This window comes from Chroicocephalus ridibundus, unplaced genomic scaffold, assembly GCF_963924245.1.
Source record: "Chroicocephalus ridibundus unplaced genomic scaffold, bChrRid1.1 SCAFFOLD_448, whole genome shotgun sequence".
In the NCBI taxonomy this organism is placed as follows: domain Eukaryota; kingdom Metazoa; phylum Chordata; class Aves; order Charadriiformes; family Laridae; genus Chroicocephalus; species Chroicocephalus ridibundus.
This window is the reverse complement of record NW_026961767.1, coordinates 2,583-21,127: the sequence shown is the minus strand read 5'-3', so window position 1 is coordinate 21,127 and position 18,545 is coordinate 2,583. Positions and strand designations below refer to the sequence as shown.

At 59.3% G+C, this 18,545-nt stretch overlaps 1 protein-coding gene across 1 annotated transcript; it reads right to left on the bottom strand.

Annotated features, from left to right (window-relative positions):
- Positions 1 to 1,240: 1,240 nt before the first annotated feature.
- Positions 1,241 to 18,043, bottom strand: LOC134509645 (adenylate cyclase type 10-like). The gene is given in 26 exon segments (XM_063322226.1): positions 1,241 to 1,519; positions 1,657 to 1,996; positions 2,517 to 2,689; positions 2,848 to 2,946; positions 3,321 to 3,520; positions 4,040 to 4,654; positions 5,300 to 5,554; positions 6,591 to 6,707; positions 7,397 to 7,533; positions 8,146 to 8,429; positions 8,866 to 8,952; positions 9,489 to 9,681; positions 10,388 to 10,541; positions 11,982 to 12,034; positions 12,375 to 12,564; positions 12,655 to 12,731; positions 13,324 to 13,445; positions 13,559 to 13,750; positions 14,308 to 14,396; positions 15,289 to 15,441; positions 15,774 to 15,917; positions 16,320 to 16,358; positions 17,245 to 17,349; positions 17,639 to 17,801; positions 17,803 to 17,814; positions 17,993 to 18,043. Coding segments are annotated over 26 exon segments (4,323 nt in total).
- Positions 18,044 to 18,545: the final 502 nt, after the last annotated feature.

The window sequence follows — 18,545 nt, the reverse complement described above, 5'->3', positions numbered from 1 at the left end:
AGCGGGGTTCACTGACCAAGCTTTAAACTAGGCTTGTTGCGGGAGGGGGATGTTATCAGGCTTGCTCGTGAAAAGCCAAGGGATGACGCTCCAAGGTCCCTTCCAACCCAAACCAGTCTATGATATCTGCATCTGCCACGCTAACTGCACCTGCAACAGCACCTGCAACGTGGTCTCCATCTGCGTTTCCATAGAATCATAGAATCATAGAATCATAGAATCATAGGGTTGGAAGGGACCTCTGGAGATCATCTAGTCCAACCCCCCTGCCAGAGCAGGGTCACCTAGAGCAGGTTACACAGGAACATGTCCAGGTGGGTTTTGAATGTCTCCAGAGTTGGAGACTCCACCACCTCTCTGGGCAGCCTGTTCCAGTGCTCTGCCACCCTCAGGGTAAAGAAGTTCCTCCTCATGTTTAGGTGGAACTTCCTATGTTCCAGTTTGTGCCCATTGCCTCTTGTCCTGTCCCCGGGCACCACTGAAAAGAGCCTGGCCCCATCGTCCTGACACCCACCCTTTAAGTATTTATAAGCGTTGATAAGGTCACCCCTCAGACGTCTTTTTTCCAGACTGAAGAGACCCAAATCCCTCAGTCTTTCCTCATAAGAGAGGTGTTCCAGTCCCCTAATCATCCTCGTAGCCCTCCGCTGCACCCTTTCCAGCAGTTCCCTGTCCCTCTTGAACCGGGGAGCCCAGAACTGGACACAGTACTCCAGGTGCGGCCTCACCAAGGCAGAGTAGAGGGGGAGGATGACCTCCCTTGACCTGCTGGCCACGCTCCTCTTGATGCACCCCAGGATGCCATTGGCCTTCTTGGCCACAAGGGCACATTGCTGGCTCATGGTCATCCTGTTGTCCACCAGGACTCCCAGGTCTCTTTCCACAGAGCTGCTCTCCAGCAGGTCAGCACCCAACCTGTACTGGTGCATGGGGTTGTTCCTCCCCAGGTGCAGCACCCTACACTTGCCCTTGTTGAACTTCATAAGGTTTCTCTCTGCCCAGATCTCCAACCTGTCCAGGTCTCTCTGTATGGTGGCACAGCCTTCCGGTGTGTCAGCCACCCCACCCAGCTTGGTGTCATCAGCAAACTTGCTGAGGGTGCACTCTATCCCCTCATCCAGGTCATTGATGAATATGTTGAACAGGACTGGACCCAGTACTGACCCCTGGGGAACACCACTCGTCACTGGTCTCCAACTAGACTCTGTGCCCCTAATCACAACCCTCTGAGCTCTATCTTTCAACCAGTAACCATCTTCAATTTTATCTGCATCCGCACCGGCATCCCCAAAGATGCCTTCCTCTGAAATGGTACCTGCATCAGCAACGCTCCCTCTGTCTGCAAGGGCATCTGCAATGCTCTCTGCACTCCGGTTTTGTCTACATCTGCAGTGGCGCACGCAAGGGTATCTGGTGTGGCATCTGTCTCTCCCATGGCATCTCCATCTGCAGTTGCATCTGAAAGACTACCTGGTTTCTGCAAGGGCGTCTGCAGCGGTATCTGTGTCTGCCACGGCCTCTACAACGGCATCTGCAACGGCACCTGCAACGGAATGGGCGGTGGTATCTCTGATGGTATCAGTACGGGTGTCCCTGCCTGTATTGGTGCCGGCGTCTGTGAAGGTCTCTGTACGGTGCCTGTGTGCCCAATTGTACCTGTGTCTGCGTCTGTGCTGGCATCTGTCTGTGTCCTAAGTCTGTGCGTGGTGGGAGTTCTGCTGTCCAACAGGAGTCCAACGCCCTGTCCGTGTTGGCCTTCATGCGCGCTGCCAGGCGGGAGAACCTCCGTCCGCTGGAAGTGCCCTCCAGGCTGAAGAGGCGCTCCAGTAAGGAAAGGCAGCAGCTCTGCTGCAGCAGCCAGGCCAGCCTCTTCATCCTGCCGCACGAGAGAAACTGCTGGGCCCAGAGGCTCTCACTGTACAGCGCTAAATCAGCCAGGGCTGGGGGAAAGCAGGGCGGCGGACAAGCCAGTCGCACCTCCTGGGAGGAAAGGGAGCTGATGGAGAGGAAGGGGGCAAACAAAGCAGTGCCGCCAGAGGAAGCTGACCGCTCGCGAGGGCGCGTTGGCGCTACAGCGCCCGGGGGCCCAAGCAAAGCTGGGAACCGGCAAGAAAAGGGTTATCGCCCTCTGAGCTTCCTCGCTCTCACACCTCACCCCCACCCACTGCTCCTTCCCCGTCTCCTGGTCCTGCCTCCAGAGCCCTGCCCCTCGTCAGCCTCTACTCCCTGTTTACAGCTCTCTGTCCCCAGCCACCACCAAGGCCCTGCCGCAGTCGACGCGTGCCGGCAGGCACAGCCCCCGGCTGCGAGCTGCTTTTTACCCAGGGGGGAAGGAGCGTGCAGGGGGGAGGGAGTGTGGGGCTCTGTCGTTCCCCATTCCACCCGCATATCGCTCCTTAACCCCTCGGTCCTGTAAGGGCCGTGCGTCAGGTCACGTGTGGCCTCAAGCCCAGGCAGGTCTGGGACCAGGTAGGAAATGGCTCTTCCTCCCCTGGGTTCTCAGTTCTGCTCCTTACCGGCCCTTCTGCAGAAGGCAGGCTGCTCTCACGTAAGCGACACAAGGCAACTTTTCCACCTGAGCCTTGACAAAGGCGCCAGGGGAGGTCTCGGGGAAGTTCCTTCTGAGCAAGCTCAAAGCCTCCCTCATCATTGTCTCTGCCAGCTGAAGACGTTGCATACACCAGCAAACCTGCAGAGGAAAAGGGAAACACCCTGATCTGCTCGAGTCGGCCAAGAGACTGACGGAGTCTGCCGGTGGCTTGTGATGCCAGGGATATGCCCTGCAGCCGGGGAAAGCATCCAGCTCCATCCCCCAGGACACCCCTCCAGACCTCCCCGTCTCTTTACCTGCCCTTTGAGGCTGAAGAAGGTGGCCTCTTCAAAGCAGGCTATCGCAGTGGCTTTCATCTTCCTCAGGACCTCCGCTTCGTTCAGTTTCATGAGGGCCTTTGCGCAAGCACAGAGAGAGCAGGTGAGCGTGATGCAGAGCCCATGGCCAGCCTCGTCCTCTGTCTTAAGAGGACCCGTTTCTCCCCCTGCTGATGCCCGCCCCAACACAGTCACGCCGGCTCAGAGCACAGGCACCAGTGCTCCTTCAGATCCCCTCCCTGCTAATTCCCCTCCTGCTATGGGCACGGTGGCCTTTGTCTCCGTCCACAGAAGAGGCAAGCTGGAGGAAGAAGTCAGGCTCTGACCCCAGCATGTCCCTTCCAAGGCCCCGTCCAGGCATGCCCTATTGCAGCGGTGAAGTTGTCCTGCCCAGAGCCAGCTGACTGAGAGGACTCCGTGCACGGTGGGCACTGGCGAGCGAGGCAACTCACCATGTAGCTGTTGGAGACGTGCAGGTAGGCAGCAGCACACTCCAGAAGGTAGTAAAAGGCTCGGTCGGCATCGCCCATTGCCACGTAGTGGCGAGCCAAAGGCACAAGCACCGATTCCACGATGGCTCGGCATTCACACCAGTGTGTGCCGTTGTGCTGCCTGTCGGTCTCGTCGGGCAGCTCAGTTGTCTGTTCGCCCTCTGGCAGAAGCCGCTCCGCCACACTAGTCAGAGCACCGTTCCCAGGGGAAGAAGAGAGCAAAGAATGCACAGGCATCACCTACACTGGTCTTTTGCCCCACAGAGAGGCCATCAAAAGCCCTTTGTTCAAAGCAGAGCGCGAGCCCACGGGCAGGCATGACTCCTACAGCTGCTTTGTAGCCAGGGAGAAGACGACAAGCTGGGCTTTCTGTCACCTCCCCCAGGCAAACCACCCGGCTCCCTGTGGTGGCTTTTCCCCTGCAGATCTTGTAGCGCTCCTCTCGAGGAACTGGAAAGCAAGGCCTGCTCCAGCGTAGTGTGACCATCACTAGGAGCCCACGGGCTTCCTCAAGCACTGTCTCATCTCCGTGGCCATCTCTTCCCAGCTCCCACCCCACGGAAAGCCTCTTCCTCAAGCTAGAGTCACAACTGGCAGGCAAATGCCAGCGCTTCCTTGGTCTCCTCTGGAGACCCCTGAGCTCCCTGCCTTTACAAAGAATCAAACCCTTGTCTGCTCACCCAGTTTCCTCCTCCGTGAAAGCCTGCTGCTCTGTGGCATCTGCAAAGAAAACAGGGGGTTAGACACCTCCTCGCCTGCCCCAGGGGAAGAGCTGCTCTCGCTCTCCCACTGGGCTTCAAGGACCCTTGCGAGGGTGCCGACACGCTGAGCAAAGTCTGCGGTGGTTGTCCTCAGCGCCTGGGCTCGTCCCTGGCAGACCTCCTCCCAGCCGATCCCCAGCATACACCCCTGGGCTCCTGGAGGGCCCGGGCTGTGGAGCACGGTGCACAGCGTACCCCCAGTGGCGTGGGTCCTATCCCGCTTCAGCTCTTCTCCAGCCAGCACCAAGGCCTCCCAGCTGCATGAGTCGCCTCCGTCGGCAGGGTCCCGACAGCTGCCTCCATCCTGGCTGCTGGTGACGGCGAAGTGGTGGAAGGCGACAAACTCCCCTTGGCCGCAGCTCCTGCATTTGTGCGCGTGCTGCTCCAGGAAGGCGGCACACTTGCCGTGCAAGGCGACTCGCTGCCTCTCGGGCCACAGCTCGTACGCAGCCTTCTGCAGCAGTGGGACGCAGAAGGCCAGGACGCCAGGCTGCTGCTCCTCGGTCCTCGTGCTGGGAGAGGGCCTCTGCACACCTGCAAGGCAAAGGGCCTCGGCATCAGCCCCAGCTCAGAGCCGTCGCAGCCGGGGCACGAGAGTCATGCCTTGGCGTGCATCCTTGCCAGCCAACCAGCACTGCTGCACACCGAGCCTTGCAGCACGGGGCAAAAGGGCCCAGCTTGCCTTGCTGACGCTAGCCCAGCCCCGCGGACACAGCGCTCAGCTGCGCTCCAGGCAGGAGCTGGGCATGTCACCGCCAGCCCAAGCAAGCCCCGTCCAGCACTTTCTCCCTGCTCTTGGCAAGGCAGTCCCCAGCCTCCTGAGCTTCCTCCTGCGCCACAGGGGAGTCAAAGCTGAATAAAAGCCCGTCGAGGGCCCCGGGGCAACCTGGAGAGCATCTTTGATCAGGTGGCTGGGAGAGGATGTCAGGGGCTCCACACGCCCTCCCGTGCCTGCGCTACGAGCAGCACTCGGGACGGCACTTGGTGGGAACCTCCCTCCAGCGCAAAGCTAGCGGGCTTTGAGACTGACCCATAAGGTCTTTGAACAACCCATCGCAAAGAGCCGTGCCTGCCTGAGCCCCAGCCACCCCTCACAGCAGGGGAAGCGCACCATGCCCTGGGGAGCCCTGCCGGGACACAGCTGGGAGCTCCCTTGTCCACCTGCCCGCTACCACTTACCGCTCTCCACCTGCGAAGAGGTGGCTGGCCCCTCGGTAGGATCTTGCACATCTTCTGGCACCTCTGTGTTTTTCAGCCGCTTCAGGATGTTGTCGCTCACCAGCTCGTCCAACAAGGAATTCATATGGGTCCTGAGGCCAGGGGGAAGGATGTGCGACAGGAGCTGGGTGGTAAACACCGGCCCGATGATGGCTGCAAACTTCACAACCATCCGCGTCAGCGGCTGCATCCGATCCAGCTGAGTCAGCGCAATCTCTGTCAAGAAGAAACAACACGTCTCTCTTGCCTCTTCCCCATGCTGAGGCTGGAGAGGCTGGAAAGTTTCAACCCATGAGATGGGGTAGACTTTGGCCTCCTCTCCTTGCGGCTGCACCTACTGGGCAATCGCAACCCAGGGTAGGCATCTTCAAACTGGCTCCGCTCCTGATGGAACCGCAGGCCATGAGGCCTGGGGAAAAGCCAGATGCTCAAACAAACGCTCCCCCACCGAGGGCGGGGAGGGCAGGACCCAGCAGGTATGTGCATCCCATGATGTGCCCTACCAGATCTGGAGTAGGCTTTTGCCCAACAGCGCACACAGAGAACTTTCCCCACATCACAGGTGGACTCAGAGCTCCCCACAACGCTTGCCTTAACTTGGCCAGACAACACTATTCCTTTCTCTTGGTTTTCTTTTTTTTTTTTTTTTTTGGACAAAGCCACTTCACAGCAGGAATACTTTAGCATGACGTCTCTTCACAGTTCATAACAAATGTCTATGACCAGAGAGGAGGGACGCTCATTGAAAGCTCCCCCATCCAGCTCCCCTGGCTACAGGAGGATTTCCATGCCGATCCGCAGAAAAAAAACAAAACAAAACAAAAAAAAAGAAGAAAAAAGAAGAAAAAAGAGAAGGATTTGGTTTGGATTAAGTGCCTTGAGACCAGCATTAGCTGGGGAACTCAAAAAGAGAAGAGCAACACAGATGCTGCGTCAAAGTTGGGACAGAGGCAAGTCAAAGCTTTTTCCCAGCAAAGTATTTGTTTTGGTGAGAAAAGGGAGCCATGTCAGTGTTGCACGGATAACCTTTTCTCTCCTACCTGCTGACGGAGAGCAGGCTCACAGGAGGGGAAAGCGGCTGCCTGCAGCCCCAGGCCTGTTTCTGGTGGGACCGGAGCCGCCTTCCCAGCAGAGCCCCCACGCTGAGAGGGTGACTCTGCAGCACACGGATGCCCAGCCTCCCTCCAGCCCCTGCCCCGGGAAGGAGCCCCAGCACAGCCGCCAGCCGGCAGAGCGGCGCTCGGCTCCTTACCTTTCAAGGGGATGGGCAGCGCGGTGTTCTCCAGGGTCACGCCTGGCCTGAGGAGGCAGACCCTGCCGTCATTCCCCGCGTCGGAGCTCCAGGTTGCTGCGAGGGATGAAGCCTCGACTGCAGATGCTGGGCGGAGCAAGAGAGCACCGATAAGGCAGTTTGCAAAGCGACTCACAGCTCGCGAGCGCTTCACGATTCACTTGGGATGGGACAAGTCCCCCCTGACATGGTCCAGTGCCTGTCCTGAATGTGGTGGTCATGAAGCAGAGCAAAACAGTTCCCACCAGTTCCCAGCCAGGGAAACTGCTGGTGCTAATGCAAGACGTGGCCTCAGTCCTGGCTCTTCCCAAGGCCGCGGCACTCTGGCTGGCATTGCTCTCTCGGATGGCATTACCACCGTTTTCTTCCGTTACCGGCACTCTTGTGGGGATTTATGGTTTGGCATTCAAGTTTCCTGGGCTCGTCCCTCACCTCAAGCTGGGGTTTGTTCTCAAGTGAGCTAGCCTTTGGCCCAGTTAAACTGCATGCCCATTGGAATGCCTAAGAAACACCACAAGCACATGTGCTTCGGAAGGATTTCCCCTGTGTTTTAGCCCCACAACCCCCGCCCCAAGAATGTAGGTCCCTCCGAGCCACCAGAACTCACTGCCCCTGCTTTGCCTGTCCCAACAGCAAGGTGCACAGGAGCCCACACCTCCGCCAGACCAAGATCTGACTCTGCCCAGAGCCATGGGGGAACAACGGGGCAAGACTCTGCTGTGGAGAACACGCCACAGCAACTCGCTAGTCGCAGCCAAGGTGCTTACTGATCAGGCTCTCCCAGTTGTCCTTTGCTTTTCCAGACTGCCTCCGGGTGCAGAACTGGAGCATGTCGTTGGCACGAAGGCAGCGCAGCAGCTCCTCGCAGTAATATGGGATCCCTGAGCTGGTTCGGATCAGGAACCTGCACAGGAGCAGACCCGTCGGGGACCAGCACAAGGAAAGTAAGGTGAAACACAGTTCAGCTGGGCGGCCAGTCACTCAGGCATACCAGGGTAGCCAGCATCTTCATCACAGCTACACCTCACTTTGGAAAGGGATCGTCCTCCCACTGCCTTGGGCTTTTGTGCCCTCTGAACCCTCCAGCCTTCGCCGAAGCCCACGGGAAAAGAATTGCGGACAATGCCCAAAGCGCAGAGCAGCGAGCCCTGCCTTTCTTCTCCTCAGGAGCCTGGAGAGGATGGACCTCTGCCCCGGGGAATCTCCCCCACAGCCCAGCCACCCAGACCAAGGCCTTTTCTGTTCACACCCAGACACAGCTGGGCTCAGGACTCTTCCTCCCTTCCTCCCTGTGCGGCAGCCAAGGCGGACACCTCCCAGGCTGGGTGTCTCGGGAGTTGCCCGCTCTCAGCGCACACCCACCAGGGTGAGGCATAACAAGCCACCCACGCCTGGCACTCGCTAGAATCCGGGATGTTTCTAGTGGCCCTGCGCTCCCTTGCCTGGGGGGCTGATTCCCTACCACAGTCGGCAGAGGTTCAGGTCCTCAGGAAGAGCTCCCCCGCCTCCAACTTACCTCACCAGATCCCTGGGGATGCTGACCACTCCGAGGTCATTGCAGACTTTCTGCATCACAACTGAAGCTTTCAGCTTGTCCAGATGAAGATAAGTGATTTTCTGGGACATGGCGTTGTCTGCTGCGGCTTTGCGGAAGCTCTCTGTTATCTCGTAGCCCGGGGCTAAGCTCATGACCATGAAGAGGGAGATTGTTTGGAGCATGGGTGACATGATGAACCAGGAGTCAGGGTCGATGAAATGGGCATTGTCGATGACAAATATGCCAAAATCTCCTGTAAGGGTCTGAAAAAAAGCAGGTTGCTCTGAGGGGAATCCAGTGGATTCTCAGCTGTCTTGCAGGGGACGAGATTTAGCCTCCGTCTCTTGAGAGGATGCTCTGAAGTCTCTCCCCAGCCCCTTTCCCGCTCGGAAGCTTACTGACTCGTTGAGACTGGAGGGTCATACCTAACATCGCTTGCCCTGCAGAAGGAGGGAGCTCGGGCAAGGGAACCCAGAAGACATTGTTCCTCCTCCAGGGCACACTTTTCGGGAGGAAAGTCCTCGGGTGTGTTTGTGGGGCTGCGGGGGGAAGTCGGGGGGCGAGGGCTTTCTTGGGCTCTGACGGGCCATGACCCAGGTGCGCAGTCCTCCCGCCCACTCACGCCTCAGTAGTACAGAGCCTGCAGACGGCAGGGTTTTTCCTTCTCTGACCCAGGGGGAAGGAAGGAGAAATGCTCACCTTCTCCAGCACTTTCAGCCGAGTCGAGTGCAATTCCAGTTTTCTTTGAGTTTCATCCATCTCGCGATCGTTGTCCGAAATGGGAAACTGGCCAGAAAAGCAGAGTCAGGGAGAAACACGGCTCCGGGGCTCGGCACACCTACCCAGCACGCAAGACCGCAGAGCCCACCGCCTCTGATGGCCTCAGCCCCTCACCTCTGCCCAGCACAGGGGCAGGGAGCTGCAGCGAGGACTCCACCCAGAGCCTAAAGCAAAGGCCCTCTGCTGAGGGTCTCTGCAGAGCTGGGGCTTGGGCTGAGCCGGTTCTCTGGCTGTGGGAATCGTGGGCTGGCTGGGGCAGACCCCTCGCACAGCGGTGACCTCGGCACGAGGTCAGGAACAGCCTCTCTCCAGTGCCACTTCCAGGGTGCCAAACAAGGCACCGGGCACTGCGGGTGCGGCGCGGGACAGCAGCCCCACAGACAGGGAGCCCCCCGGGCCCAGGCATGGGAAATACTCACTGTGACCCCCGCAATGCCCATCCCGGAGCTAAGGCACTCCCAGCAGCGTGCCCACTCAAGGTCAGACCCAGACAAGCTCAGGAGAAGGCCTTCTCAACGTCCAGAGGGGCCTCTGGCTCTCACCTTGACGCAGAAAATGTCATTGAGGAGGCAGTAGCTGCTCTCTTCGATTGTCCCTTGCAGCTTTGTCTTCAGCACGCGCTGCCTGTCGCCGCGCGATTCACAGTCCTGGAGGCCCAGGGCCCTGGCCATCAGCATGCGGATGGCAGAGAAGGGCTGCCTCATGTCGATCTCCAGCAGTTCCAGGGCAACCACGCTGCGGTGCAAAAGCAAAAGGCGCTGAGATTCCCCACAGCCCCAGCCTTCTAAGACAAGGGGGGCGGAGGTGCCCTTTGCGGGGAGCTCTTCAGCCCCCCATCTCCAAGCGCTTCCCACAGAAGGCCAAGCTTTTCCCTCCTCGTACGAGAAAGGGCACAGAGGGGCAGTTGCTGCCAAGCCACCGGGAGAGCCGGGTCCAGAGCCTGTGTCTCTGCAGCGCCGGCCAAGGTCTCCCTACGTGCCCCCTGCAGAGGAACTCACGGGGCTGAGAGGCAAGAATGGAGCAAGTGGTGGGTTTGCCTTTGGGCTCCAGACCTTATCGGTCTGCCTGCCAGAGCACAGGCCCCCGTGCTCCTCCTGGGAAACACGCCGAGGGCGAGCAGGGCTTCCGAGACAGGCAGCCCTGCTGTCTCTGGGGTCTGGAGTGGGATGAAAAGCACTGAGCTTGGGCTCTTTCCTTCTATCTGCGCCTGACCCAGGGGTGAAGGAGGAAAGGCCGTGGCTCCAGAAGCCACCTCCAACTCCCCAAAGAGGCAGAGGCGGGAGCGCAGCACGCAGGTGCTCCCAGGCAGTGTCTCCAGGAGGCTCTGTCAGGAGGCTGCAGTCCAAGGGCCAGGTACCCTGGCAGAGGGGCTGGAGCGTTCCACGGCTGTCAGGGGATGGGCAGGGGCAGCGTCCCAAAGCTACAGGTGGAAAACCTGTACCTGTGGCCAGCATCCTGGCCTAGAGAGGCCAGTTCAGAAAGTAAGTGGCTCTTTCCACAGCCCATCGTGCCCTCAACCGCCAGGATGTTCCTTTGGCCTGAATCCCTATAGGCGTTCAAGCAGCTGACAAAGAGGTCAGTCTCCTGCTTCCGACCTGCGAAGACAAACCAGAGAACGAGCTGCTGGGGGCGTGCTGAAAAGCAAAGAGCCGTCCCTTTTGCGGGCACCCTCCACCGCAGCTTCCCTCCCCGCTACCACATCGGCCAGCTTGCCGGCACCCAGGCCTCCTTCCCACCTGCTCGTCCACACTTGGGCACCTCTGCCTTCCTCAGAGCAGTCACGGGGCCACCTGCTTGCCTGCCCCACAGCGCAGCCCCCTCGCCCTCTCCCCTATCCCACAGGCACAGAGATTCTGCCGGCCCCATGCGACTCCCCGCAGCGATCCAGCACGAGACTGTAAGGGATGACTGCAGCCGGTTCAGGCAGCTGCATTCCAAACAGACTCAAAGCATCTCCTCGCTGTGCCGTGAGCTGCACAGCACCTTCCAGTAGCTAAGGCAGCGTCGTCAGTCCCGTTCTGGTTTGGTCCGGGCTAGAGTTAATTTTATTCGGCAATAGCCTGTACAGGTCTATCAACATCGCTGTTGATAACACAACCATGTTTTAGTTACGGCTGAAGAGCGCCCGCGCAGCGTCGAGGCCTTTTCCATTGCTCACGCTGCCCCGCTGGCGAACAGTCTGGGGGTGCACAAGAAGCTGGGAGGCGGCACAGCCGCCACAGCCGCCACAGCTGACCCCAACTGCCCAAAGGCCTATTCCAGACCATACAACGCCGTGCTCAGCAAGAAAGGAGGAAGGGGGGACGTTCGGAGTGATGGCATTTGTCTTCCCAAGTCACCGTCACACGTGATGAAACCTTGCTTTCCTCAAAATGGCAAGACGCCTGCCCGCCCATGGGAAGCAGTGAATGAATGCCTGATTTTGCTTTGGGCGTGTGTGCAGCTTTTGCTTTCCCTATTAAGCTGTCTGTATCTCAGCGCACCAGTGCTCTCACTTTAACCCTTCCGATTCTCTTCCCCATCCCACTGTGGGGAGCGAGTGGCTCTGTGGGGCTGAGCTGCCAAGCGGGGTTAACCCACAACAGGGCCCAAAACATTCGGCAAGACCCCGAGTGAATACAGGCATCCCCTGCCTCCTGACATTGCCGTGTCTTCGCCCAGATGCTGCCAAGAAAGCAGCTCTGAGGAGTACAAGGAGGAGAACCCACCCTCAAAACTCTCCATCGATTTGGCAGAAGGAAATCTCTTTCCTGACCCCAAAGACAGGGATCAGTTTAGCCCCCAGGCTGTGAGCAGCTCCACAGTTGAAAGCAACCTTCCTACCAGGTCTGGAAGACAGCAGGGAGCAGCAGGCGCCCCACCTCGTTTTCCACCCAAAGACATCAAGCAAGCAGAGACCAAGACAGGCGGCGCTTTCTTAGGGCTGCTGCAGGCAACACCATCCCTGGTAAAAGCCTCTCCCTTCCCAGCAAGGCACTAAAAGTTACCAAGGGGAAGAACCTGGGCTTCAGAAGAGCAAGGCGTTCTCCACCTACCCAGCAAGGGGACGTACTCCGACCTCTTCTTGGTAAGACCCACGCCAAAGATGCTAGAAGCAGGGGAAAAGACAACACAAGTCAATGAGATGGCTGCCTGCCCCTCCCCCATGGGGACCAGACTGGCCCAAAGCTTCCTGCTCGGAGCAGCTGGGACAGAAAACTCCTTGGGTCAGCATTCCCAGGGCACGTGGTGGAGCAAGCACAGCACGGAAAGCACAGCCCAAAGCCCTTTAGACTGAGCCCACAAGGCCAGGTTGTGTCTACCAAGACAGACAAACCTTCCCCATCCCTCTGGTTTCACTCCCGCTCTCTCAGCAGCTGGAGACAGCAGGGGAGAGGGGCAAAAAGCCTGCCACGCCAGGGCTTCCGACCGTCTCAGAGGACACTCACCTCTCCTCGGTGACCCCCACGTATTGATAGACAGGGCCAGGCTGGCTGAGGCCTTTCATCTCTCTCTCCGGCAGCTCCTTGAAGTAGGAAGCAGGCAGCCGGGAGGCGGCGTAGGTCACTGCATCACAGGACACCAGCCCAGGGTAGTGCACCATCATCCGGGCAGCCAAGTTCACCTTCTGGCCAAGGACTGCCAGAGAGAGAGCACGCGTTAGAGAGAGAGAGCATGCGTCGGTGTGGCCCGTGCCGCCAGCCCCGCGGCACCCTTCCAGGCCAATACCTGTGTATTCGTGTCTCAGCGGGTGGCCAGTGACTCCGCAGAACATCGTCCCTCTGGTAACTGCCACAGACATTGTCCTGGCACACAGAGAAACAGCAGGGCTTGAGCAGCGCCCCAGGCGCAGTCCTGCCCGCCTGGCTTCATCCCTTCCCACACCTCCCCTCGCTGCCAGCCTGGGCCACCGGCTGTGCTGCCCTGCCAGCGTGGGTCTCGGGGACGTGGAGAGCTCAGGGGTGCAACATCTGCAGGTTGCAAGGGTCAAGGGGCAGGGGCAGAGCACGTGCAGGGCCACAGCCCTCTTGTGAGCAAAGAGAGAGGGAAGAAGGCGCCCACCATGTCACCGCCTGGCGATGACAGCCACTTGGGATCAGGTGGCTGGGCCCCATCCCCGTTCATGGGGCAGTGGCCCAGAAGGGCCTGCCTCTGGCCGCAGCGGCCTCTGGCCCTCACGAGGGCTCTTTCCAGCGCGGTGGCCAGCAGAGTGTGCTTCGAGGGACTCCGTCTGGCTGCCGTGGGCTGAGCCCAGGGGTTGCCTGCCACCTCGCAGGGCACTGCCTCCTTCCTGCCAGGGACAAGGGAGAGCAAGCTAGAAGGCACATCTCTTTCTGGGAAGCCCCCTTGCGCCGTCCCAGGCAGCATGCACCCCGCCGACCCCCGCCACACACTCACTCTCTTTCCTTGAGCATGGTGGAGCACGAGTTGAAGATCTCCAGAGCACTCTGCAGGGCGTGAAGGCTCTCGCAGGGCAGCTTGTTTCCAGGGAGTCCCAGCACGCAGAGGAACGTGCAGCCCTGCCCAGGACAGATGTGGAACATGTTGCTACAGCGCCTAAGAGGGAGTCTCTCCCTCGGGCTCACTGCCCACCCTCTGGCGCTGGGGGAGGCCACCGTTCCCCCCCACTCACTTTATCACACAGGAGGACTTTGTTGATGTGGCCCTTGTGAGGAGAGAGGATTTCTAGCATCACCCTGCTGGCCTCCTTGAGGACGGTGCTGAGATGCTCCGAGCTGGTACCTGCAGCAAGCTGCAGCTGGACAAAGATGCAGGTGACTGGCCGTAGCTCAGAGAGGAGATCCATGGGCAGTCCTGCATCGAGCTGGAAGACAAGAGCACGACGGCTTCACCAGCCTGCTCTCCCGGGCTCTTACTGCCCACACCAGTACCGAGGGAGAGCAGGCGTGCTGGCGATAGCGGGTAATAGCAGAGGAAGGGATAAATCCTCCTCTCGGTGCAAAAGGGCGGGCAGGCCGCCCAGCCTGCGGCAGGCAGATGCCGAGTCATAACACAAATGACAAAGGAGAGAAGGCTGCTCCGCTAACACGCCATCTGGGGACCGGTACGGACATGAGGGGAGACCCTCAGGGATGCTCCAGGGACTTCAGGGGAATCTCCCCTTTATCCCACCGTCGTGTCCGCAGCACACCCAGAACCATAGCCACGGAAAAGACAGAGGGACAGGAGTCCTCCTCCTGCCACCCATGTCTCTCTGAGGACAACGCAGACAATGGTGCAGCACTGGTGCTGTCCCTGCGTTGTGTTCTCAGGGTGCATTTTCTTTGATTGGTCTGTTCCCGTAAGAACTCCATCTCTGCAAGGCACCACTTCTTCTGCCCTCCGAAAATGCAGCCCCCAGCAGTGGTGGCCTTGCCGTACCTTCCCGAGAGCAGCGACTGGTATGTACTTCCTAAGCACATCCTTGGCGTTCAGGTCACTGGGCAAGAGAAGAGCAGGCCTCATGGCACCTGAGGAGAGAAAAGGCAGGTGGTCGCTGGGCGGACGGGACTACGAGCTGTTGCAAAGCAGGGCCTGGCCCTGGAACTGGGGGAGAAAGAGTCTTCTGCGCTTGCTCATGTTGCCACCTCCAGATGCTGAGGGCAGAGCTCTCCCCTGGAAGGAGGAGGCGGCAGCAGCCGCCGCCCTGGGAGGCCCAACAGCATGAGTGCTAACGGACAGAGGGAAGAGGGAGGAGGTGGTTCCTCTCTGGCCCCTGAAGCAGCAAAGCCCCACCTTTCGGGACAATCACAGAGCAAGGGGAAGTGGGCACTCACCTTCCCGTTTTGAGCGGTGTCTCATTGGGTCTTGTACGAGCTTGCGTAAGGCGTCTTGGCATTCGGACCAAGGCATCGGATCCATGCCCGTCACCTGAAGACACACAGAATGAAAGCACTGCCACTGGCCTCCCCAGGAGTCCCAGGGGACAGAGCCTGCCCTCCACCGTCACTGCCCAGAGAAGGGGAGAAGTAGCCCACCTGGCTGGATGGGACAGCAGTGCTTCCTCAGAAGCACCGGAGCTGGACAGCCATTCTCCAAGCATGCCCATCTCCAAGCAACCACAGCTCCATGGCCCACAGAGGACATTGCTGCTGGGGCTCAAACCCTCCCAGCGCCTCCTGACCCCTCAAAGCAAGAAAGCCCAGCCCACGGTTACCCTTGAGGTGGAAGGACAAGACCTTCCCCTGCCTGCCCGTTTTCCCACCTACAACTCTCTCCACATTCATCTCCTCAGCCTTCCGACACTTCCCTCCTTCATGGCCAGGCCCAGGCCCTCAGAATGGCTCTCGAGGCCGTCCCATCCACCTGCCTGCACAGCTCTTGTGCCTGCGAGATGCTTGGTCCTCAGCCGGTGCTGCTCACAGAGCTCCCAGCAGGTGGCCGAGAGGACAACTTCACCTGCACCCGCAACCTCTTCGGCGTCACGAACTTCAGCCAGGCACGGGCCAAAAATGCAGAAGTGTTGCCAGCTCTCATCTCCGAAAACCGGGAGGCTCATGGTCCCTGCAGAGATCCCTGGGGAGAAGGAGAAGCAGAACTGACACAGGGAACATTTGGAACTCTACAGCCCCCAGCATCTCGGCTGCTCAGAAGCTCCTCTGAAGCCCAGCGGGGAGACGGGCATTACGGAGGGGTAGAGGGTAGAGCATCCTCCCTCCTCCTGGGGGAGACGCTGACATGAGTCCCTAAAACAGGCGTCTAGAAATAGACGAACCGAGTTGACATTGAGAATGTGTTGAGTGCGCCAGGCGTCATCCCCAGCTGCCTGCCCCAGAAGCCCAGCAAACCAGAAGCACCCTGTGGCATGGCAGAGTGCCACACATCTGCGTCTGGCACAGCGCCCGTACCTATCTTCAGTTGGATCTTCTGCCCCACATCTGTGTCACGCCTTCCGTACTTCTTCTGGATCTGCCGGCTACAGTGCAGCACCAGGCTGATGGTCCTGGCCACCTCCTGGGGTGGTGTTCTCCACAGCACCAGCACAGCATCTCCTGGGGAAAGGGAGGGAAGGTAAAGGCTCTGCCGAGACCTGACTCTCCCCGACCTACGGTCTGGTTCTGCAGAGACAGCAGAAACCAGCCGCCGTGCGGAGGAAGATGGGCTTGTGGGAGGCCATCGTCCTGGAGGACCATGTCCTGGGCACCAGGACACCTCTCCTATCCCGGGCCAGCCACAGCAGCAGACGGCTGGCAGCGGTGACACCCCCTGTCCCGAGCGCTCCTCTGCAGCTGCAGCACTGGAGAGAGGGCACTGCTGGAGGGGTGCGTGCGTGGCCAAAGAGCTGGCTCAAGGCGCTGCACAGCCTCTTGAGAAGGAGTGCAGAGCAAACGGCCGCCACAGGAGTTAAATGTTACAGCTCAGTGCCCGAGGTCATCGTCGTCCCAAGAACCTACCAGCAAACTTCAAGATGTCTCCTCCAAAAATCAGGAACTCTGTGGAGAGAGGGAAGAAAAGGCAGAGTCATGTGGACACCTTCTTCCAGAAGCCACCGAGCAAGGCCCTCTGCCTGGGGGGAGCAGCGGGGCAAGGGTGCACTGTGGGGCACAGCTCAGGAAAGCACCGCTCCGGCCTCTCTCCCAGGCTCACGGTGGTCACAGCCCTTGTACCCGCACAGCAGGCAGGGAGGCAGGGCCTCCAGATGCCACCAAACCTCAGAAAGGTGGAGGCTGGAAGGGACCTCTGGGGTCCATCTGGTCCAACCCCGCTGCTCAAGCCCGGCTGCACAGAGCCAGCTGACCAGGACGGTGGCTGATGGTTTCGGAATAGCTCTGAGGAGGGAGACTTCACAAGCTCCCTGGGCAACCTCTGCCAGTGCTCAGTCACCCTCACAGTCAAAAAGTGTTTCCTGATGCACAGAGGGAACCTCCTGTTCCACTCTGGGCACCACTGGGGAGAACCTGGCTCTGTCCTCTTTGCACCCTCTCTTCAGGTTGTAGGCACGTTTCTAAGGTCCCCCCCCGCAAGCCTTCTCTTCTCCAGGCAAACCAGGCCCAGCTCTCTCAAACTTTCCTCATAGCACAGACACTCCAGACCCTGGAGCACTTGCTGGATGCCCTCAGCCTGCTCTGGGCCCTGACGCAGCACTGAGACGGCTGTTCACGCCAGAGGCACCGAGGTGGCTGCTGAGAAAGTGGGTGCCTCCTCGGCCGCAGCGGGGAGCAGAAAGGACCCGTGCTGGTGCTGACCCGCCAGTAGACCCTGGCTGCGCTCGCTGTTCCTCACAGAAAGCCCCAGCCCTTCCAAGGAGGCAGGACCAGGCTGCCTCCACCCTCCACCATCACGGCCTGATGCCACACAGTCCTGCAGCACGGCTCTTACCCTCCAAAATGTCACACAGGTACTCATTGAGCGTTTGCGCCAGCTCATCAGTGCCTCTGTCCACGCCGCTCCTCTGCACGAATTTCTCGGTCAACGCAGTGAAACCTGGAACAGGGACATCCAGAAATCAGGAAATGCCCACGTGGGCCAAAAGACCTGGCAGCTGTTTCCACGCTGTCTGGCCCGAGAGCCTGTAGGGGACACCTTCCCGTGCCGGCTCCGCGCTGGTGGCAGCCGTGATGGACCGCCCAAGGTCACCCATCCCGCTCTCTGTGGGCATCCCAGCTGAAGACCTCAGCAGTGACAAGACGACCACTCTGTCTGAGGGGCTCCAAAGGCCTGCTGTGTCCCCACATGGCTCATGTCCGTGGCTGCTCCTCCCTGCTCCCCCTACCTGAGATATCCGCAAAGAGCAGCACTCCGTGGACACTCTGAGCGGTGTCCTTGCTCCTGAGGGAGCTATCAGCAAGGAGCGAGGGGAGGAAAGCGACTGCTTTCTGCAGGTCCCCGTAGTGACGATTCCTCTCCCAGGCAGAAGCCATCGTCAGCGCCCTGTGGCACACGGGGTACCTCAGGAGAAGACGGCCGTGCCCAGCCGGGAGGAGGACGAGGACCTCACTGCACAGTGCAAGCTGCACACTGAGCCCGGGGCCTCTGTGCGCGGCGACTAGCCCTCCGCCTTCCTGGGGTGGTCACAGTCACCAGGCGGTGGCCTCCTCTGCAGGTCATCGCTTGCCCGGCAACTCGCCTCACGCATCACAATTGGCTCGCAGTGACATCTTCCGTCTGTCACCGCCATTACCCGGTGTCTACCCGGTGTCCTGCTGTGAGCGACACGGCACTAACTTCTCTTGTAATGCTGGGGAAAACTGCACTTCTAGAACGCTCTTGTCTGAATTTGGGAAAATATGTACTTCATAGCCAGCTAGCCTATGTGGGATTAGCGGTCTCGGTGCTTTTAAGCCTTCCCAGGTGTAGAGATGAGGAGGAGCGCGGCCTGGGCACTTGACCCAGGCTGGCCCACAGCATTATTTCATACCACGAAATAATTTCATACCATGACATAATTTCATCCTTAGAGAGAGAGCTTTTTATTTTTGTCTCCTTCTAGATACAGAAATTAATATTATTTTTCAATAGCTATCAAAAGAAGAGCTTGTTCTCTATTTCAGTGCCTCACACCCAGAGTTACAGGTTTGAACGTTTTTTAAACACTGCGACCCCCGCCCAACTTCCAGACATTTTGGGGCCGTGACCCACCTCTTTTGGGGGGAACTCAGCATAACCCCCACATCCCCCCT